This window comes from Leguminivora glycinivorella, chromosome 6, assembly GCF_023078275.1.
Source record: "Leguminivora glycinivorella isolate SPB_JAAS2020 chromosome 6, LegGlyc_1.1, whole genome shotgun sequence".
Classification (NCBI taxonomy): Eukaryota; Metazoa; Arthropoda; class Insecta; order Lepidoptera; family Tortricidae; genus Leguminivora; species Leguminivora glycinivorella.
In genome coordinates this window covers 22,133,498-22,157,370 of record NC_062976.1, presented here as the reverse complement: position 1 = coordinate 22,157,370, position 23,873 = coordinate 22,133,498, and the positions used below count along the sequence as shown (strand labels likewise).

General features: G+C 37.3%; 2 protein-coding genes across 2 annotated transcripts in view; both read right to left on the bottom strand.

The window, feature by feature from the left end:
• Positions 1 to 184: 184 nt before the first annotated feature.
• Positions 185 to 2,891, bottom strand: LOC125227066 (phosphatidylinositol-glycan biosynthesis class W protein-like). The gene is made up of 2 exons (XM_048131257.1): positions 2,862 to 2,891; positions 185 to 2,353 (listed from the first exon to the last, which is right to left on the bottom strand). Exons 1-2 carry the CDS (start codon positions 2,889 to 2,891, stop codon positions 1,616 to 1,618), a joined length of 768 nt encoding a protein of 255 aa, XP_047987214.1. The 3' UTR covers positions 185 to 1,615.
• A 2,811-nt stretch (positions 2,892 to 5,702) lies between these two features.
• Positions 5,703 to 23,873, bottom strand: part of LOC125227154 (putative mediator of RNA polymerase II transcription subunit 26) — a 32,891-nt gene continuing 14,720 nt past the window's right edge. The window contains exons 2-6 of the mRNA XM_048131376.1: positions 14,700 to 14,823; positions 9,246 to 9,449; positions 8,074 to 8,313; positions 7,382 to 7,591; positions 5,703 to 6,893 (exon numbers count right to left, since the gene is read on the bottom strand). Of these exons, the coding sequence (XP_047987333.1) occupies positions 6,732 to 6,893; positions 7,382 to 7,591; positions 8,074 to 8,313; positions 9,246 to 9,449; positions 14,700 to 14,823 (940 nt within the window). The 3' untranslated portion in view covers positions 5,703 to 6,731. The remainder of the gene's footprint in view (positions 6,894 to 7,381; positions 7,592 to 8,073; positions 8,314 to 9,245; positions 9,450 to 14,699; positions 14,824 to 23,873) is intronic.

The following is a 23,873-nucleotide window of genomic DNA, read 5'->3' as shown; positions in this document are numbered from 1 at the left end:
CTACACGAGCTTAGAATGTGTGCTAGGAACGCGCCTCTTTCATATATTTGATCGCCAGTGTCCGAGATGTGCTGTAGCTTCGTAAGGTCCACCATAGTTAGTTTTCCCATTTTGAATTTGAACCTGGTGAGAATTTCGTTTGTTTCAAAAAGCAATGTAACAATGGAAATTCTACTTTATTTGGTTCATGGAAGATTCAAATTAGATTGCAACAACTATGTACATTGTAATGTAGACTGGGCCTTACCTAGATAGCTGTGTCACTCATACAGTTTAAGTTTTTTTTTTTCATTCCATTCGTGCTGGCTTTCGTGAAACGATCTGGGGCCCATTTCTCAAAACTGAAAGTTACAAGTTACAAGCGGAAGTCTCATTCCAACTTGTCATATTAGACATTGACAACCACTTGTAAATTGTAACTTGTAGCTTCAAGAAATGGGCCCCTGTACCTACTTACTATATTTTTACGAAATATAGATAATTTGCGAATTTCAACAAAACACTGGCGAACAAAATTCTGGCGACATATTAAGTACACTTTTTTTTGAAACATGATACAAATTAGAAAATTATATGAATTATATTATTACATCTATAGATGAAATAGATTTTATAATCCAATCTATTATCGGAAAGTTAGTTTTTTATAAATTATATTGTAAATAATTTGTAATTAGACGAATTTTAATATTGAAGAGCTTGCCCGATCCATAGTTATTGTTATACTGTAGTGTTATTATTATCAAAGATAGAATATACATATTTATACTGTAGATGTGTAGAATTGCTAGAGAGAATAGTACAGCTAAGTAGTGTTTATTGGAAATATTATTATTGACATTAAACTACCCATCTACCTCTCTCTTACTAGTGTGGTTTGAAATTTCATTTATTACGATATTTCTGGCAGCACATAGCCAATAGTCACAATTCACATGTTATATCACTTATAATCGTAAACAGGGTGTCCACAATTATTTTATTATTATTAAGAGCCTGCGATATGTCCCACTGCTGGGCAAAGGCCTCCCCCCGCTTTTTCCATTCCTCCCGGTTTTGTGCAGTCCTCGGCCATTCTTTCAAAAAGGAGTCCACTATAATTACTATTAATTAACCAACAACCATAAAACATTTTGGCTATTCCCTGACCTGCATTATACTTTTTTTCTGTTTATAAAAGCCAGACACCACAATTAAATTTCAATAGAATGATTTTTAAGACTGAAACCTTTTGAAAAAATATTGAGTGAGATATTTTAAGTTGTTTTAGTTTAGTTATGTTATTTCTGAAGGGTTTTTTAATTAAAAACCTAGTTTGACATTGAAAAAAGCATTTATGGGTTTATATTTTTATTTACTTTTAGGTACAGTTAGCATTCAATAGTAAATAAATTACTTAATTTTTCTGTTATAATAACCTAAAATGTATTAACTTTTGGACAATTCAAGACTTTAAATAACTATTTAAGTATAACTATCCTTACAAACATAATATGTGTGTAGAAAATAGTTTTATCACATTGTATATCTATATCAAGAAATTATATTCAATGTCATATTTTCTTATCTGTTAATATACAAAGCTTTATTTCCAAATATGTTTATTAATGAATCCTCATCTCTTAAATTGTTTAAATAATGATTGAATACAACTAGTAATTACAAGTGAAAATGCCATATACAGTACAAAAATAACAATAGCCATACTTGTAGAGACAAGAAGTGTTCTCATACTTAAATTAATCATTCCTGTTGCTAAATTACATACAAGGAAATATATCAGTCCATTCCAGTTCACAACTTTTAAAATCTCCGGCAACTCGAAGTACAATTTGTTTTCCAGATCTTGGAACAACACTTCAATGATATACATGAAAGCGCTGATGCTTAAAAACACTGCCTCTAGATATAGGCAGTATCCTGCATTTGCTAAAGTTCTTGATGCAGGCCTGTATAAATGAAGTACTTGTGACATGGTCCAAACCAATACAGACCCCAAAAACATTTTACATAGTAACCTAATCCTCGTGACACTCCTATTGTTCAGCTCAGTCTTTAAATGTGCAGCAAATAAATACATAGAGACATAACCAAGGCAAGATGAGACACCCTCTCTGTTGGCAGATAACAAGGAACTGCGGGGTTCATCACCAAACACCCAATCTTGTAAACTGTACCATAATAATACTTCATGTACAAATATTATCAGAACACTAAAGAATAAAGCTCTGTTTGAAGAGAATAAAAGAAATGTTGATAGAAATTTACAAACAGCTAAAGTAAAAAGAAGTTCCAATGGACTCCATATTCTGTCACATGTTCTTGATAATCTAACTGCTTTACAGACCAAAATCTAACTACACCTAGTAGCAATAACACTGAAATTAACACAGCATTACTATAAAGAATACTTTTCAGGTTATCTTTCTTCAAATCTTTATGCACTATACCACTTATCAATACAAACAATCCTACCCCAGTATCCATTAAACTATATCCGAAGCGCTCAGTCTTTGCTAAATATCTTGGAAAACAGTTAAAATCAACAGCTAATATACAGAACCCAGTTATAAGATATGTCAAAGCCCTGATGATACACACTAAATGTAAATATTGTGTACCAAAACTATTTAATTTACTAAAAGACTTCACAACATACATTTTAGAATAATTCTTTACATATTCAAGTACTAATAAACAAAAGAAAAGAATGTTTAAATGTAGGAGATAGTCTGTTAGCAGAGTGTGAACAGCTATAAGAGGTAGAACTATGACGATAAACTCTAAAAAATACTGCTGCCATCCTGTCCGTCGGTGTCCAATACAGCAATATAGGGAGCACTGGATGGTGAAGAATATACAAAAGCACGTATGTAGCGCTGTAGATCCATGGTTGTTCTGCATAAACGACTCATGGTAGTGTTTGTATTCAACACTATTCAACTTTTTCACTTCACTTATGGATAACTGATCCATAATAAAGTTGCCGTGCCGGCAATCAAGATAAAATCAAGGTTCCATCCAAAATTATGACAACATTGACAACTATCATCTGTCACTGTCAGACGTCAGTGTCAGCTGTCATCAATGTACGATCCATTTCACGAGGCAAACGTACAGCCTGGCAAGAGCGGCAACATCGTCGTGTCGTCTCGTTTTACAAATGTAGTGATAAGAAAGGGATGACACGACGATTAGCACTTTTTAATTTCCACAGAATTATAATTAAACCAGAATGAGTAGTTAGGCCAAAAAGTGTGTCCACATGAGAGGTTAAAGTTGGGGCTGGTGTCCCTCTCGCACTTATTACCACTATCAAAATCATTTGAATGACGTCATCACTGTCATCATTTGGGGATACCAGTCAATATTCAAAGTTACTACCAAATCTACTAATACCCAATTAAAGGTTTTTAATAATTGCGCATTTTTTTGGTTTTATGGCTTCATAATAATGACTTACCAATTCGTTACAAGGTATTAATACCCTTGCCTCGATATAATACGAAAATAATTTAAGAAGTTTATAAACTTAAAGCCTGTCAACCAAATTTTGGCAGTAGCAATGTATATCAAACTAAAGTATGGTAGGGTGAGGTTGCCAACAATGAGCCACCAAAAATTTAAATCTTAATAAGTCGGTCATAATAGGTCCAAATTCAATTTTTTTTTATTCAGTGCATTTGTTATTTATCTAGCTCTAAATTTTCATCATTATTTTTTAATAAAACTGAATAGAAGTCGAGATATTTTAGTTTTTTTAAAAGATGAACAATGGCTCATTGTGTACAATCTCTGGTACAGACTGAACCGGTACTATGTATTCAATGAACCGGCCTAGTACACAATGAACCTACCATTATATAATTGCATAGTTTTTGATAAATAATTGCAAAATATACAAACTGATTTAGGTAAATATGGGGCAATTTAATAAATACAACATTTACAATGTCAAAAATGCTTATTTATTTAAACTAAGAGTAGTTTACTAATGTAACCGTCACAATATTCTTCGTTATATGAAAAATAAAGTCTTGCACTTCAAAAAACTTAAATAATATATGTATTATCATATATTTTTGTACTATATAGTAACGTTATATTAGATATATTTATATTAACTCTTAAACATGGCAAAAGTTGTACAAAATAGACCTTCCAAAGGCTAACTAGAGAATTACCTAGAGAACCTCCTGGTTCATTGAGTACTCTAGCCTTGTGGTTCAATGTGTGCTAGATATACATTTTCACTTTTTAAATTCGGTAAAAAATAAACGGCACAAGAAAGCCGCATCAGTGAATGTCAAAAAGATAGAGAAATAGTCACTCCGCACAACTGATTAATTAGATAAATCAAACATAACTACATTCTGAGAAAATAAAAAAACTAAATACTTAATTTTTTTCTGTTTTCTTGTCCAAAATCACAAAATACTTCACTACACGTGCAATTTCAACGCGGACCGGCCGCCGACTGGGGAGCGAGCGGGGGAACCTTAGCGGCGCGTGCCTATGTTCGCAGTGCAGTTTGGCAACGTCGCATTTTCGAATAAAACCGTTGGTTCCTTGTGTACCACTGGTTCTCTGTTGCCCACCTTACCCTATCCCTATGAAACGAAAATTTAATGCATGTTAATTATAAGATGTAATGTTTTGAAAAGAAGTTGCCCGCCGAGTTTCTTGCCGGTCCCATAGTGGATACCCCCCTCCCAACTGAGGGGGGACTGAAATCTTCTCGAGGCTGAGGCGTAGGGTTAGAGCCGGCGTAGCTTTATTTGACGTTCATATGCGCATTATAATATGCCTACTTGAAAAATAAATATTTCATTTTCATTTTCATTTCATTTTCAAACGAACAAAAACCAGCAATGTACGTCGAACAGCCACAGATATTTTTTTTTTCAAGGGGCTCGCTCCTTCCTTACGAATTAGATAATGTATTAAAAAGGGACGGATATGTGCTAGTTATTTCTCTTTTTGGTAGGGTGGAGATTTCCACAGATAAGATACAAATGACACGCGAATTTCCACCGATTTTCAAAACTAGTGTTGCTAGCCCGCGATTTTTCAAATTTGCCGCCTTTTTCTAGTGACAAGATTTGGTTGACGGTCTATAGTTATCATACAGGTAAAAATACTACTACTATAGTAATTTTTTAACACTGGTCACACGTGCGAGAGGGACACCAGCCCCAACTTTGACCCTCTCATGTGGACATACTTTTGCTAGTCTGTCAAGAACGCCTTTATGCGCCGGTGATAAGGTTCTATTTAGTATGGCAAAAAAGTGTGAGCTCAGTCCCTATTGTAAGTCGATGTTAATTTCTAATCCTTTTTTCCAAGTTAGAGTAGTGACCAAGTACCCTTCCGAGGCAATGCCTCATCATTGCATATTCAAAGTATTCAAACCTATCGTTAAAACTAAAATGCAACCTTTTTCTCTTTTCTTTTTCGGATTTTCAAATGAGGAAGGAGGCACACTGACATTTTATTGCAGGCAGCGCCTATGCAAGTGCCTCTCTCACATAATTATGTATGTCACTGTCATTCATATGTGTGTGTGTGTGAGAGAGAGAAAAAACATATCATCTTCTCGCTCTCACATATTAAATTCTTTATCTGTGCAATGGACTAATAGGGTGGCGCCATCTGTCATAACCTCATTGAGGGCTCAGGAGGATTTCGAATAAAAGCAGGCGTTATTAAAACATTGTTTTTATTTTAAAACTTACATAAAGACTAGCTTAAACCTAATTTGTAACTTATTACGAACAAATACTTTATCGTACAGAAACATAAATAAGATTTAACCCTAGCAGTGATGTATCAATATCAACTGACGCTTTTGCTGTACAAAATAACGGATAGGAGATATAGTGAGGGATTTATTTATAATGTGGCTGAGGCACTTAAATTCTAATTGCGAACTTAAAATATTCCAAGATTGGGTGAAATACAGTCTTAACCAATAAAACCCGGTACTGTACTACCTCTTTGAGATTACTTTTCCTAACATTGTACCTTCCAACGCTTTTTTGTTTTCGTTCGCGTGTATTATTTTACAGTAAAATACCCTGTATCGCTGACGTGAAGCATTCTTTTAGGTAGGTAAGACGGAATCTAGAATGTTCGATCAGCGATATAAGGTTCTAAACCTTCTAACCAACCGAACTAGAAAGTAGCTGAGGATACGTAGCTTTTTATAAATTATAAAAGTAAGGATTTACGTTTACAGAAGCATCCTTGGGTGCTCTGGAAATCCTACTAGCCATCAACACAACACTACCTACCAACTACCTACGCAAAAATGCATTAAGTAGCAGTGTTATAGTTGCTGAATTATGGTCAAATAACAGCAGTAGGCCTAGCACATGATTGCCGCGGGAGTATGTCGCCCCGCGAGATAGATCACACGTCTTCTTCTAACTGTATAAATGACACAAGGACGGGTAGTCTATCTCGCGGCGACATACTCTCGCGGCAATCATGTGCTAACCCTGCTGGGCTAAAACCGCGAACACCGAACTTGGCAATTTTTTTGTCACTCTAATGACCCCTTAGTAAGAGTAAAAAAAGCACCTAAAATCTGACGGTCTGTTATCTATTTATCTATCCGAATTTATCATTGTTACTTAGGCTATTTAATTAGAGTCAAGTTAGGAATTCCTTTTAACTACCTAATGTATCCTCAGCAATTTTTTTCTTCTACGTTCTGGCCACCAGGCGGTTTAGAAATCGAAGTCATATGGGCGCTGCGGGCGCCTCTGAACTAGAGGGATGTTGACCTCCTCGGCGGAGCGGAACACCTGCGGCTGCTGCGGCCGCGGCGACGGTCTCGCTTGCAGCTGCTGCAGCTGCTGTTGTGGGGCATGGCGGCGGGGAGCTTCCTCCTGGGAAAAATATTCATATTGTATTGTAGGACAAAAGAAAAAGCGCTGGTGGCCTAACGGTAAAAGTGTGCCATTTTCAATCCAGAGGTCACGTTCGACCCTTTGCAGCCCGGCTCGTACCAATGAGTTTTTCGGAACTTATGTGCTAAATGTCATTTGATATTTGCCAGTCGCTTTTCGGCGAAGGAAAACATCCCAATAAGGCCTAGTTACCCTTCGAGTTGGAAGTTCAGATGGCAGTCGTAGTAAAAATAGTGTCTAGCCTAAATCTTGGGATTAGTTGTCAAAGCGGACCCCAGGCTCCCATAAGCCGTGGCAAATACAAGAAAGATGATGATAACTAATAAAGCACAGAAGAAGGAGACATCATATCTAATAGCAATAATTACGCTTCCGCGTGCGACTCTATTGGACTCAATTCGTCATAATGCAATTTTCTACTTTATAACATCTAAAAAAACCTGAACACGTTTAAGTGGAAACCTTACCTCTTCCTCAGACTCGTCATCTCCCTCATACCGGTCGTCCCTGTACACTTCAGCGGGATAATACCGGTCGGAGTACTTCAGCGACACGTTGGGTTTCCGCTGGACCTCTTCTTCGTTGATCGGCCTGTACAGGTACTCGTTCACGAAGTGGTACTTCGAGGATTTCTGGCAGATGTTGTCGTGGGTTGGCGGCATGCAGATCAGGTGGACCTGGAATGAGGTGAAGTTAGTTTTAGATAAATATAAGAGTAGATCTATAGCAGAATGTGCAAATATCAACTTGGGGGTAGATTGGAGTCTTCAAAGAACCTTTAAAGAAGAATATTATAAGAACCATGTACTTAGTTAGAACCATTATATTAAAGTCTACTCTTTGATGGTTTAGAATATGGTTTAGAATTCTATGATAAATGATGCACTTGGTAGCTCTATCATTGTCCACACATGTTAGCCGATGATTTGTAAATATATTTGGTTGGAAAGATACACAACGGATGGTCAGCTTCTGAGGAACTTTCTGTGTAGTACCCAAATTAACCTTAAAAAAGAAAATACCCCAGAAACCAGTAATCGAGACCTTGTCTTTGGTTTTTCGACGTCCTGATATTGATCCTGCTTCTTTGTGGTTACTTCTTGTATTGGCTTATCTGTTTAGCCTCCTTTTGCGGATCGAGTGAATTAGAATTACTTACTTGATGGAAGGTGAATCCTTCAGGGCAGATCCAGGAGTGCTTGACGGCGTCCTGGCAGTAGTGGAACACCTCGCAGTTGAGCTCCTCGTCGGCGTAGTAGCCGGACTGCTTGTTTCCGCAGTCGAACTTGGACTGCTGGAGCAGGGCTTGGAGACGGTCGGGCTCTTCCTTCTCTTCTTCGAGTTCTTCTTCTGCTTCTTGCTGCTGCTGGAGCTTTTGACGGTGGTCTTGTTGCTGGGGCTGTTGAAAAATAAGTTTGCTTGAGGGTATATAGGTTATGATCGTGTTAGGAAATTATTACTTGACTAAACTAGTAGCTCCAAAAAGTATCGAAATATTCACTAAATTTTTGTTGAAGTATGTGCACTAGACAGACATTCACAATATTGTATTATAGCAGAGTTAAAAGCAAAAAGCTTTTCACAAATGATAGCTTTTTAGAATATCGTCACTACTTTTAAAAAATCTCGCATCTTACGCTGTTCCTCAAAGTTAAAACGCAGTAAGTCTATATGCATTCCATACATACTTACTACAATTTCCTTTTCGTTGACAGACGAAGATACAAGTTTTTTTTAAATTAGTGACGATATGTAGTAGTAGTAGTAGTAATCACTTTATTGTGTACAACAGATTCATATACAGTTTACAGGAACAGAGGTACAAAGGCGAACTTATCCCTATAAGGGATCTCTTCCAGCTAACCTTAGATTAGATGAGAGGAACATTAAAGTAGGCAAGATAGACAAACTTACAGAAGTACAATAAAGGTCAGAAATAAACCAAAATAATGTCCACAAGTAAATAAACTACATAAATACTAAATAATATTATGAAATAAACTACATATACGAATACACAAATAAAATACGATATATAAATATATATACATAAATATGAATATCGCAAGAAATATGTACTTCTCAAATAGGAGTAGGAGTAGGATATGTTTGATGGGTTCGATTTAACGTGGAAATGTCCAAGGAGCTCAATGTTTTAATGGTTGGAAATTGGGGCACAATTTTTTTTGGTATACCTATTAGGTTAAATGGCATGAGTCTGTAACCATTAAGAATATTCTTCGTGGCAAACCTCTATACGCTTCTGATAAAACTCAACAGAGTCAACAGTGAGTATATTAGACTTGGAAAACCAATGTGTTCTTATATTACCTTGCGTTGAGGCGGTGGCCTCTGGGGTCTCTCCTCTTGGTACTGCTGTTGTCTCTGCAGGATGTACGCTTCCTGCTCCTGTTGCTGTGGTCTTTGCTGGTATCCAGCCAGTTCAGCTAGAGACGGCGTGGGTCTGAACCCGGTAGGAACTGTGTTGGAGTAGGCGCCGGGAGTGTAGGCGCGTGGCCGGAGATTCCGAGTTTCCTGGAAAAGATAATGGTATCGGTGAATAATGTATTTTTAAGTAGTTTCAATTCTGAAGATAAATATACTGTAAAAGATAATTCGTACGAGTGATTGAGTCAAAGTTTGTTTCGGTATTTGCTCTTAATAATGTGTCAGGCGTTTTATTCATTGAATGTCCTTCTTCACTTTGTTCGTATTACAAGATATGGACAGTAAAGGTGTATGTAAACGATACGAGAATGAAAGAACAACAGTACTCTAGTAGAGTCTCGAATAAAATAACCCAGTTAAATACTTAGATGTCTGCTCTTTTTATCAACGCCGTAACGTTTCGTGAGCTTCGTGACTTTCGTGTCAATGAAAAAGTTAAAAATATATTACAGTACTTAATTGTTAAGTTGCTATTACAAACAGCAAGCGTAATATACGAGTAATGTGTTTATAAAATTAATTAACACAAGTTAAAATTCCTTTCGAAACATATAAAAAGCATTTTTATAGGTAATTTCCAGTTCCTATAATCGTGTGAGCCTATGCCTATTTCTTGCTCTGTTGCATTGCACATATCCGCGGACAGGGCTACATATTTTTGCCATTAATAAAATTTACCATAATACATTACATTACATGTAGGTAATTAATTTAATAATTAATTAAGTAGGTTATTTGTTATTTCAGTTTTAAACAAGCATTAGAATTTTCATCCTTTTATAGTCTAAGCAAAAACCTAAGAAGATTTGCTTGCAATGCAAGAATAAGCAGATAACTGAAGTACGTAGGTAGTCAACTAGTCATCTACACTTTTTAGTTAACTCTTACTCCATGCAATGCAACTGATGCAATATCAATACATTCAATTAAGTATATGACAACACCCGCAGCCAATAATTTTCAATCGACTAATTTCCTTAATACCGCAACAGTTATATAATTCCTATAATAATTACAGAACGTCCGACAATGTTACAACCTGACGCATATCGCATAATACGTACGCGGTCGTGCGAGACGACGTCATTATATCACTGGTTTGTCGTTTGTAACGCGATATGTCGTCCGGCACGTGCTTCCCGCTTCCTAACTACGAATCCTTTATTCTTTATTTCATCCTTCAATTGTTTTTCGGATAGGGGAATTTTGTTCTGCGGGGCAATTTTCCTCTTTGCTAGGATGGAGAGGGATTGACATCATACATATTGGCGACAGTGGCGCCCCTATTATTGAAGTGAAACCTCTAATGCGATGCGACTTCCGACAGGATTAAATATTTAACGCTCAGTGTTGCCAACTCGAATTTTGAAAAACAACACATAACGAAGATTCATTTCTTCCGCGCAAGTAGGTTTCCTTTTCACGCACTCACGTCACTTCCTCGTGACTCAAATTGTTTTCTTTAATTGACTTTTTTATAGAAATATGGTTCAGACATACATACAATCACGCCTGTATCCCATAAAGGGGTAGGCAGAGCACATCATCATCATATCAGCCCTTTATCGCCCACTGCTGAGTATAGGCCTCTCTTCTAGTACGCCACATGAAACTACCAAAGCTTCAGTGCTTTTCACATAACTACTTACCTACTCGTGACCCAAATTGTTTTCTTTAATTGACTTTTTTATAGAAATGTGGTTCACATTAACACTTAATTATTTGCTCTCAATTACTAAAAGGTATTTCGATATTTGATTAAGCACAACAATATAATCAATTCCATTACATAACGGTTACCTAAATTAAGTTCAATTTTAACGATACGTACATACATTCAGTGTCAATGGTAGCGTATGAATAAATAACGCGATAAATGTAGAGATCGCTAAGCAGTTTGAGTTAAATATTTGAGTGCTCTATCTAATCTAGAGTCATATTTCTTTTTTTTTATTGTATGTATCCTTCTTAGCATTAGCAGCAGTAGAGTATAGGAGAAAGGTCTGCAGAAAATATAGATGTAATAATTCTGACCATGCTAACTTTGCATTAACTCGGTATGTTCTTCCTAAAGTTTCAACGGTACAAATAAATTGTATATTGGCGTACTTACTTATCATTTAATGGTAACCCGCACAATCTTACAATTTACTCAACTTTTTGATCTTCTTGACCTGATTAGTCCAAGTTACTTGATATTCCCAAGAAGGTTAAAGGTTTCTATTATTCTCGTTTAAGTCATGATATCACCCGTTGACCACGAACGCTGTAAAGTTTTCGAAACGTTGGGATGAACTGTAAATTCATTATACGCGAAATAATCAGTTTCCATAGTTTGATTTCATAACTATCGCGGTAGCCGAAGACAAATCTCATATAAAGTTAGTCAATAGCAAGTCAATAGTTTACAGATAATTGCAATAAGTGACGAGAGCCCATAAACACCTCATAAAACAGTAATAAACAGTTTCATATACTGAAACAAAGTGTCATTAGTAAAACCCTAAGCTAATTCGCTATAATCATAAGTAAATAAAACAACGGGTATATGTTACGGAACGCAGCGCAGGCGCGTCGCATTCTCACGCGTTTGCGCAAACTTATGTAAGAACTGGATCATACCGGCGACAAGCTTTTATTAACACTAGTATCCTGTATTGGAGGTATTAGGTACTTACTACGATTATCATATTGATATTGATAACCTTGGTACCTTAGTGCGTTTTCACATTATCCGAACCGATATCGGATGTCGGAAGGACTTCAAAGGCAAAAATCAAAGATGGCGGCTTAAATGTACGGGATATCGGTCCTATCGGATCGGATAATGTGAAAACGCACTAAGTCATTCACATATATTGTTTTTTTTTATGCCCGGCGAACACCTAACGAAAGCGAATATGCGTGGCTCTAGCACTTGGTTCTTGTAATAATAAAATAAAAAAATTCAATAATAGACCTGGGAAACAAAAAAAGAAACATTGTATTCACCATGATCAATTTTGCTCACCGACCCATGAAACCACGCACAATGTCGGCTTTCCCGCCAAAAATTGTCAACATGGCGCCACTTTCGCGTTCAGAAATCGATTGAAAAAGGATGATTAAAACATAATGAGTTTACTCTCTACTTTCACTGGTGCTGGCCGTTGAACTGAAAGAAAAAAAATAGTGCCCGTGTTTTCGGTCACGATCTACCTATTTGCCGGGAAAACAGATAATTTATTTAATGCTCGTATTGAACACGTCTATCCATGTAAACGGATACCGCACGAGTTTCTTGACCCTCTAGCTAGAGAGTGCAAGCAACTTGACATTGGAAGCATTGCACAAACATTTTCTCTCATAACAAACCAAGTGCAAAAGTCTGACAAAATAGCACACAATTCTTAAATTCCTTCAGCAGACAAGGCACATGCGTAATGTTCATCAAATTGTTAAATATGGCCCTGCTAGACAGATGAATAAAACCTCGGATTTACATTTGCTAAGTTACTGTAGGTACCTAAGGCCCGTCACTCGCCCGTCACATATTTGTTCCCATACTCTGAACTCATCCACCTTTCAACTGTAATATATTTACAATTTAATTATTAGCTTTTGTTTTCATTCATTTGTTATTCTTTATGTTATGGCCCAACAGGACAATAGAAAACGACCGTATCCTATGATAACTCTCTAGATCCATTCTAGCTCAAAGAGATCCCGTGTGCTATCAATATACATACCTATATGGTAAACGTTACCATTACCAATGTTACCATATCTTCCAATACACGTAACAAATAACCTATTAGCTTAATTGGTTTCGAATAAATTCCTACTATCCAATGGACAGCATCGAAAGCACCCCGTCTTTATTACATACCAAGTAAAATAAGCCCCTTCGTCTGTAACACAAGAACTACTATCGCGAAACTCTAACGATATCGCTCCAAATCTGAAAGCTTGAACACACCTGTCTTCGTGTCGCAATATATCGCTTTTTAAAAACAAAGGAGTAGACCAACGAGATATTTCCAGCCATTCTGCACCTAACTTCAATCGCTTTGAAGTTTAAAACTAGAACAAACGTTTATCAATGTATACGTATAAGATCTAAGATGTGTAATGGATACGGTGGTAGATCCTATCGGAGTTATATGTAATGGGACGGAGGCGGAGACGGGCTTTCCGGTTGGGGATGTGTTTATTTATAAGTTAATTGAGGATATTAGTTGCATTGAAGACATAATAAGGTAAATGAGCTCAAGGATGTTGTGATTTACATGTTAAAATAGCTTTGTACTTACACTGTACAGCCAGCCACATAATATACCTACTTAGAACCAGTGGAATTAACAAATCTATCTACCTGCAAGATGTTTAATAACCTTAACAAATTGTCAAATAGTTGTAACGGGAAATCTTGATGACTATAGGTCTGGCGTGATAAATAGTGACCGCTGCCTACTTAGCTGATGGTCCTGGGTTTGTGTCCCCATCTATTACTATGTTATTTGTATATTGTATGTCATCTGCGAAGCAGTCAGTGCTCCAACATTCAGCTCGTCGCGTCAGCAACCCTTGGCGACGACATTTTTAGGTATTCGTTGTGTGGATGACATAATACTTAGGTATTTGTTTTTATTCATTTTTAGGGTTCCGTAGTCAACTAGGAACCCTTATAGTTTCGCCATGTCTGTCTGTCCGTCCGTCCGTCCGTCCGTCCGTCCGTCCGTCCGCGGATAACCTCAGTAACCGTTAACACTAGAAAGCTGAAATTTGGTAATAATATGTATATCAATCACGCCGACAAAGTGCAAAAATAAAAAATGGAAAAAATGTTTTATTAGGGTACCCCCCCTACATGTAAAGTGGGGGCTGATATTTTTTTTCATTCCAACCCCAACGTGTGATATATTGTTGGATAGGTATTTAAAAATGAATAAGGGTTTACTAAAATCGTTTTTTGATAATATTAATACTTTCGGAAATAATCGCTCCTAAAGGAAAAAAAAGTGCGTCCCCCCCCTCTAACTTTTGAACCATATGTTCAAAAAATATGAAAAAAATCACAAAAGTAGAACTTTATAAAGACTTTCTAGGAAAATTGTTTTGAACTTGATAGGTTCAGTAGTTTTTGAGAAAAATAAGGAAAACTACGGAACCCTACACTGAGCGTGGCCCGACACGCTCTTGGCCGGTTTTTACTTTGCAAGGAATTTCTTTAGAAGGAGGCTGCGCAGGATCGGGATAAGTGGCGTACTCTTGTTTTGGAGGCCAAAATCCTTTTTGGATCGCAGAGCCTTGTTAGTTAAGGAATTCCTTCCTTAAGGTAGGAAGAAAGGGACCTACCTCCTGATCCAAAGCGACTTCGTCTTCCTCTTCGTCCTCGATGCCCATGTCGGGCACTCGGTCCTCCTCCTCCGCAGCGTGCGTATGCGCGGCCAGCGCCACCAGCGCCAGGAATAAACACCACCTGGAACCAAGGAAATCATCTTTTAGCACTGGGGTTACTTAGAAGACCAAATTTGCAAAAATAACTATAGTATTTCCTTAAATTCTTATAAACTTTTTGACCAGCGACTCTCAAGGTCAGGAGGGCGATGTTATTCAGATGTATGGGGTGACAGTTCAGTATAGTATGAAGACGATAGTTCTAATGAAATTCCGCAACATGGCGCGTAGTCTTATATTTCTGGTCAGGCTTTACACGTATGATGTCATCTGCCATGCTCTTATGCAGTTTGCCATATCCAAATACAACCATAACCATTCATTACGATCTCATAAAAACGCTGTTACTTAACAAAATAATCAACCAAAATGTCAACGGGTAGCGGGAATTACGCACTCGGTGTCCATACATGAAGAAACGATTTGTAGGCCAGCAGGTGACAGCAACTTAACATTGCCGTTGGGAAAATCCGGGGGCAACTTTATCTGTATCTCATTAAAGACGAAAAGGCCTGTTTTTTGAATTACTCAAGAGCATGGGCTACTTAGTGCCTCAGGCAAGATTGATGTGTACCAAGAAGGTCTTACACATATTTGACGCTTGAACGAACATGTGCTCTTTTGGAATGGAGAAAGCAATGTGAGGTGTTACTTCGTTGCGGCAACGCTCCAGGGCGCGGCATACAAGTATTTATGGAGCCATAATTATACCTACGTCGAAAAAAGCTGCAAATTGGGTTGTTTATCGACAACAATCTCCTTACATAACTGTCTTTTTGCTAACACTCTTAATAGGTGTTCTGCTCATATTTTCTAAACTGAACATTCTAGTGCTTTCTCCGTCAAAAGCATTGACTCGTGAAATAGAAACTTGCGTATTGGCTGTCGTTGCGCAGGTCTTTAACAGTAATATCGTCTGGTATCTGGCCCGTGACCAAAGATTGAAATGATCTGGTTGGCACACTTCGGTATTATATAGTTTATTTTTAATCGATGAATGGATTCAGTTTGATAATCGACCTGCGAAATGATTCAGAAGCTATTATTAAGACACGGTTCAGCAACCATTCCTTTGTTATGATTATGAACTGATTCAAGTTTGTTTGCTTAAATTATGCAAAGAGTAAATTTTGCATTCTTTCAAGAAGAAAATCGTCAATAAGGTCAAATGTCTGCAATGTCACAGTGTCTACATGCTACTTAGTAGCAGCTTACAAATCGAACAACTAATTTTTAGGCAGAAAATTCTATAACCGTAATATTAAAACCAATTTAGTTGTCAACTTGTCACATGATCTGGTTAAATGGTCTCATAGATAAAGCAGCCTATTTTCCTCAATAAAAATGTCTATTTGACGACTAGAGTTAAAAAATCTGACAACTACCGGTAAAAGTAGAAAACAAAGTAAAGGTTAACTTCACAAAGACCAAACATTGCGAGACGGTGTGTCACAAATGTCACAACAATTTTCGCAGTCACGATGTTTTTTTATACAGTTTCATCGAAGCGAAGTTTGTAACTAAATGTCAAGTGTTTTAAGAAAACATGGACATGTATGTAGATTATACGAATAGATATCAAGCGATTTATAGTGCAGTTTCCACTTGTTTAACCATTTCTTGTTTTTCAATCTGTTAAAGCATAATTATTACTCCGCACGGAACCAAGTAAGCAATTTCTACTATACATTTTGACGACCGGTCTGGCGCAGTCGGTAGTGACCCTGCCTGCTGCGCCGCGGTCCCGGGTTCGAATCCCGGAAAGGGCATTTATTTGTGTGATGAGCACAGATATTTGTTCCTGAGTCATGGATGTTTTCTATGTATATAAGTATTTATATATTATACACATCGTTGTCTGAGTACCCACAACACAAGCCTTCTTGAGCTTACCGTGGACCTCAGTCAATCTGTGTAAGAATGTCCTATAATATTATTTAAAAAAAATAGACTCGTAGTCCTCGTAGAGATACTAGCTCTTTGTAATTCAAGTCTACTTAATGTTCTTATCTAACTAATCTACCTACTTCTAATGTCAAATCATTGATCCTAATAGCCTAATGAGGCAATGACACAAAAACTGTTCACAGCATCGCTAACATGATTTAAAATGTAATTAGCAAACAATTGGTTCTGATAGTTTCCCAATCCTTCGGCGAGCCAAGGCTTTGGCTATACCCACGGACCTGCCTACGATCTTTTGTATAATGTAAAAGCAAGTTACAAGCGTAATTGTCGTGCTTAGTTTAAGTACATCGAGTTTAGGTGACCTAGACTAGACCTAGCAAATGACATACTGTATACCGTGGTATACCGGATGGATTTCTTTCCATGATGTCGTTCGTATTTTCTGCACCGTCCGTCATTCTCGTATGTATATCCTAATTCAAGATAAGTTTGTACATATAAATTTTATTTTTCGATTGGCGTTTTTAGATAAATGATTTTCCTAGTAGGTATGTACTTGATAATGAAAAGGTAAGGCCTTAGTATTTTCATCTTGCATTCTTTAAATTGTCACCTACAAGGATAAGATTGCACATACGGTGTACTTAGCGCTATACCTTACCTTGGTTGGCATTACCACCCAAAAAAAAAATTGACAAATACAAGTGCGTACTAGCCAAAATCTAAGCGTTTCGCCAGCCAGTTTGGCGTTTCCCAACGATTAATTAACGGCTGACATTGCCGGGCTCTTGACAATGAAACGGTCGGCGTGACGCGCCGGCGCAGCTTGTCACGCGCTGGGTGTTTCTGGGAGTTCTTGCCTAGCCAAGATGACAATATAATGTCGTTTTCAAGTAAAAGGTGCCAACTAATCACTTAAGCATAATAAAGGCGCTCCAGCAGGTAATTCGTAGAAAGTTTCGAGCTCCTTCTTGTGGTAAGTAAATGGTGACAATCAGCGTCACCCTATCGTGTGTGTATCCTACCGTGGTAAATATGAGCTGCGTATTGTAATTGGCCCGCTCTTGAAGAGCCCCTGTCAAGTCCTGACTAGGAGCTTTCATTAGACCAAACTGCATGATTAGTAAGTGAAGATGCCCGGAGGGTGACGCTTCATAAATTTTTGTTATTGCTGTCTGTTTCCGTCGACTTTAGAAACAATACAATGATTTTTACGTTTCACAACCTCGGAATTTCAATCAGACGGATTTTACGATCCGCCGCCGAAACATAAAAAAAGGTCAAAAGAAAGGAAAATTATGTATGGTGATGATAGGCATTCTGCCATTCTATGAAAAGTTTCGATGGCGTTTTCTATCAATGAGAGGCAGAACTTAGAGAACAATGGTTACAAAGAAGAGAGAAAACGAAAAATTATAACGAACATAAATATTTTTTTACCACTTAGTAATATTTACTGTATTCATCGCTGGTATTGCGAGAAACCCTCTTCCACAACAATGAACGTGTTGCATTGCAACTAGGTTTACAACTTTACACCAGTGAGCACTGCTAAATTACCTATACAAAAGCGCAAGCGCACTATCTTGAATAGATACTTGTAAATTATGTGAGTCTATTTCCAGTTATCCGCCAATTCCCATCCATTCTCGAAAAAAAAACGGGAATAGATTACTTCGGGTCGCCGTCATATCCGTTGCTGTGTTGAGTATTAGTCCGTTTTTTCACATTATCCGATCCGATATCGGATGTAGGAAGGATTTCAAAGGAAAAAATCTAAGATGGCGCCTGTAATGTATGGCCGCCGATATCGGTCCTACATCTGATATCGGATCGGATAATGTGAAAACGCACTTAGTCATGACTGCATGAATGCGACTAATTTCTAAATACTGTAAACAGGGTGTAATACAGATGTATTGCGAAAAGCTTTACCTTCGTATTCATTTTTACGGATACGTACAAACGTGTCATGCTATTTCAGTCAGTCTCAGTACAAGGTGTACTGACATTATCTGAACATTCTGAACCATCATGACAAACACGAACGTTTCCGTAAAAAATATACGAAGGAAAAATTTTCGCACTACATCTGTAATGACTGTAATTTTATTTCATAACATGATTTGTCCCCTAAAGTTTTCTTTCAACCCTTCCGGGATACCACATCGTAAGTAAATAACGAGAGCATTCACACGGTCGCACGTGCAAACAGAAGCTGCGTGTGGATGCGACATTATCTCAGATTTCACTTTCGACGGTTGTGTAACCGCAGCTTATGGAGACAGGTTTGCCGCAGTACTGGTGTATGGACAGTAGGTTTAAATAATTGTAGGGATATGAGGCTGCGTTTTTCAGCTTTAAGCATGATTCGTATACCATACCTACTGTTGAGCAGTTTGTATTAGAGGACCTGGATGATGGTCCTGGGCACATTAGGACAATGGGGCCCCTATGACCATTGTAATAGAGGGGCAGGGAGCCCCAAATGGCCTCAATCCATCGTGGGATCCTGAACACGTGCCCAGTGTGCCCAGTGGGGAAGGCCTACTCAATAGTCCGTAATGTATCTAAAATCGATTACGACTTCTCGCACTGTGCAGGTAGACTTAATATACTAGGGGTCATCAAAGATCATTATGAGAAAAACTTTATGCTTTGCACGGGTCTAAACGCCAAAGTAACGGCCGTGAGACAACTTAAAAATCACAATCCATAAATGAGAAACACGCATACTGTAACATTGTTACTTATCTGAAGTTATCTCCCACAGATATTAGCGCAAATGTGTATAAATTGGCATCATTGAGCGCGGTTACTTTAGTGTTGTACGCATTCGGCTCGTGTTTAGTTTAGAAAGCCGTTTCAACTCGGAATTAGCTGTAAACTTCTTGTCTAGTCTTGATTTTAATATTCATGAAGGGCTGCGTGTAATAATTTCAAATATTTCGATCATGCTACTATAGAGTAGGTATAGCCAAATGATCTCTTTTTGGCCATTTCAGCTGGGCGATTATGCTTCCAATTTTATCACTTATCAACGTGGATAAGACACCTATCGGCGTATCATGCTGCCAATTTTATCACTTATCCACGTGGATAAAGCATCCGTCACGCTTTAGCAAGTATGTCAGTGTGATAGTGACAGATGTCTTATCCACGTGGATAAGTGATAAAATTGGCAGCATGATACGCCGGCTGTCACTCTCACACAGACATGCTTGCCAGAAACTGACGACCCGGGTGTGTTATCCACGTACGAGTAGATAAGTGATAAAATTGGAAGCATAATAGGCTGACAGAATTGCCGTCTTAACAAAAGTACCTACTTATAGACTGCAAGAATAATTTTATGTATCATCTAGAAATTACTTCCGGTGAAGTTCAATGAAAGAATAATAATGAAAGAACAGACATAGTACCTAATTTCCATTCGTAAAAGCTTTAATAGGCTATGCAAATATAATTAATAGTCTACGTGTGATTTAGATTGCTGGCTAAGATCAAATAAATCAATCGCTTAAATCGCAGGCTATGGTATCGATTAAAGCCTGCGATTAAAGCGTTTCGGAGAGGCCGTTAACGAATAGTTGACTTAATTTGTGGGCAACCCATAATTATGTTGTGATGATCCGATGATCTACTTGCTAAATAAGACAAGTTACTCATTACATCACATTACGACAGTACACCAAGGTCACAAGCTGCCAGTAATTACGCCAAAATGCTGTCCGAATCGATTGCTCGGTATGTAGCCCGCTCGGATCCGGTTGGTACGACCACGTGAAGTATGCCTAATGTGTGGTGTGGCATGTCACTTGCTCCACATATACATGTGATAATGAGTGGGTGTGGACCGACCAGTTGGTGGTAAAATGGTAACACGGGGTATTTTGTAACCCTTATAGCTATTAACCGAGATTAAGGTTTGCAAATATTGGATGAGCCCTGCGGGTGGAGCGTAGCAAACTAGTTGGATAAACTTTATCGCATTGGTATGTCCCTATTGCACTTGCAAATAGTGCGAAAAGGACGGCCTGACATTATATCGTTTATCACGCGACCGGCCGATTTGGGAGCCTAGAGTTATGAGATGCAAAAATTAGCTGTTACATTGGATTTATTTTAAGTGCCGATCGAGCCGGCCGATTAAAAGGGTATTAAAGGCAAGAATAATTATGATGATTGGATTTATTTTAACTAAACAGTCCTTAACAAATCAATTAAAAATACACAAGCTTGACTAAAATTTGGATAGAAAAAATACTGGTTAAAAAACTTAATAACAAAGAGACAAATGTGGAGATACTGATTGTATTAATTTTGCTCTATGTTTTATCAAAGAGGATCGAGTATTAAAAAGAGTTACTGTCAAAGTAAAATGTGTAATCACAGTGCATAGACTGCCATCTCTCGACACAGGCTTAAAACTTTTGAACCTCAGTTTTGACAATTTGGGCCATATTCTTAGCTTGATATGTTTTAAAATGTCTAATATTAATATTAGCGCCATCTAGCCGAGCGTACCCCAAAGGTGTATCGCCATCTAGCTCACCGGACCTTTTTCTGTATGGTTTTGGGGTACGTTTTTTTCTTAGACTTTATCGGTCTATACGAAGTTATATAGGTCTTTGGTTTTATCAAAGGATGGTCGGTGTGTACATACCCTTACCGGCGCACCTATGCACGTGGTCAGTGACTGGCGACCACATGTGGCTCCGATCTCAGACTCGATATAAATATTCACGGAGTAATTATGATTAACTGAAATAATTAGGTCAAAAAATTAATACCTAATACTTGGTTAAACTTCAAACCGTTTTAGAACTAAAGAAAAGCCCGTTCTTTGTTATTTATGTTTCTTCGACATATAAATTATTTCAGATAGGTACCTTAAGCGTTTTAGACGTTATGCTTTTGTTTCCTCGATAATTTTCATGTGTTTTCTTAGATACGGTCAACCGGGGTGGCTTTAGGAAAATTTGGGGTTACTTTGATGGTATTTTTAATTTGGATTGGTATTTAAAAAAAAACATGACATTCATTTTAGTTACCTGTTAATATGACGTAAAACATTCGACGACAACGTCCAGTCATGAATGTTATGTGCCAGAAAACCGTGTAGGTACACCTTTTTTGCGTCTCTAATCTTATATATTATCACTAGAGAGCTGCCTACATTTTGCTCAAGTCATCAAACATTATGTAATTTATCGTAATGACTATTTGCTGCGTGCTGTAGGAAGCAAATTACGCTCAATAGTATCTCATGAATAAGATAACATATATATATTATCGACTGTTAATAATAGACCTCAATCTGATCTAATTTTGGTGTTAAGACGGTACGGTAGGGGTCAATTCTCCATACAAACGCTCTCGACTATTTTCTCCCTGGTTTTTGAAGATAGAGCAATAATTTCAACACAGATTGTTATTATTTTTATCTGTGTCGGACCGTTTTGATTTTTTTGATATTCTGCTTTTTAAAGATTCTAGAGCCAATCAAACATTTCCTAAAACGGCCTTTTTCATTGTGCCGCAAAAAAAGGTGTGATACTCAAGATTGGTAACTATTAACCAAAAAAGCTAAACGGTCCGACATAGATTATTTCATTGTTATTCAGATTCTCATTCCGATTGATTAAGTTTTGAAGGAGGAAAGAGTCGAGAGCGGAACCTCGATTTTAAAGATTTTTTTGAAATATCTTTTGACTGAGTTACAATACAATACAATACAAATATTCTTTATTGTTCACCAATATAACAAGATTACATCACATAACTTTAATTAACTATGGTAGACAACAGGCGTTCTTATCGCTAAAGAGCGATCTCTTCCAGACAACACACACAGACAGAGTTGTTCTTAATGGACAATTTTTTTTTCGATAAGTATATATCTAGTATTTAATATCTCTTTATTTACATGAACATATTTACATAATTATATAAGAAACTAAGACTAAACTTAAAAGCTATCTAGTTATAACACTTGTATACTTAACTAAACTTCCCAAGTTGAAAGGGGGGGCTCCTTTCCATTTTAGCATTTTCGCTACCGCATCCTCTTAATCGCAGGCACATCTCAGGCCATCTCACTCACGTTTAAAATATGATGTTTCTTTTTCACCAGCCATACTCTGCGTAGTAATGAATTTATAAGTTACTAGATTTTGCCCGCGTCAGAAAGAGACAAAAAGTAGCCTATGTCACTCTCCATCCCCTCAACTATCTCCACTTAAAAAATCACGTCGATTCGTAGCTCCGTTTTGCCGTGAAAGACGGACAAACAAACAGACACACACACTTTCCCATTTATAATATTAGTATGGATACTGACCTACATTTTATTATGGATTCAACGCCGCAGAAGCGCATCAAGTCAACCGTGTTTAATGATATCGACCTCATGCCTACTACTCCTGAGAACCCATAAACTTTTTTGTTTTTCAATTTTGTTCTCCTCTGAAAAGTTCAAAGTTTATTTTAGAATACTTACAAGAACAATAGTTATTTGTTATACAAGGGGGCAAAGTTGTATTTTAACGCCGAGTGTGGAATTGAAAAACAAGCAAGTGTAAGGATTCTATAGTTGAACCACGAGCGAAGCGAGTGGTTCGAGAATAGAATCCTGAACTTGCGAGTTTTTTAACACACGAGAAGTAAAGTACATTTGCACCCGAGTGTAACACAAAACTTTTCCCCTCACTATAGCGAGGAAACTACAACGCAAAAAATGCGTTTATCACTGCTTCCAGTAGTTCCACAGGTGGTAAAACTGGTAAATCATCTTTATTACTAGATTCACCTACTTTTATCAATTTTAAAGCAGTTAATTTGACTTTATTCAAGGTCAAATTACTTTACCCACTAGTGGATAAAATGCGTTTTTACCCGCTGCTATTAAAGGACAAAACACGTGTTTCCGAGCTAGTGAGGGGAAAAAATTTACCTTCGCGGGATTTAGAGGGATGATAACATAATTCTGTTTAGTGTTAGCTTGCGCGTTTATGTCTTTACTATGGAGATGAAGTAGCTACGTTGTTTAACTTATAAACTATTCTATTTTTATTAAACATAAATTTTGAATACTTCCAAAATTCCAAATTAAGTCGAATGTATAATTTTCCTTATATCAAGACCTATGGTTGTACATCTTTT

Excerpts from the sequence above, each read along its gene's own strand:
- LOC125227066 (XM_048131257.1), bottom strand. The coding sequence starts at position 2,891 with ATGGATCTACAGCGCTACATACGTGCTTTT. Across the intron at positions 2,354-2,861 it reads AGCGCTACATACGTGCTTTT|ATTTTGGTCTGTAAAGCAGT; the intron begins GTATATTCTTCA and ends AGGTGTAGTTAG.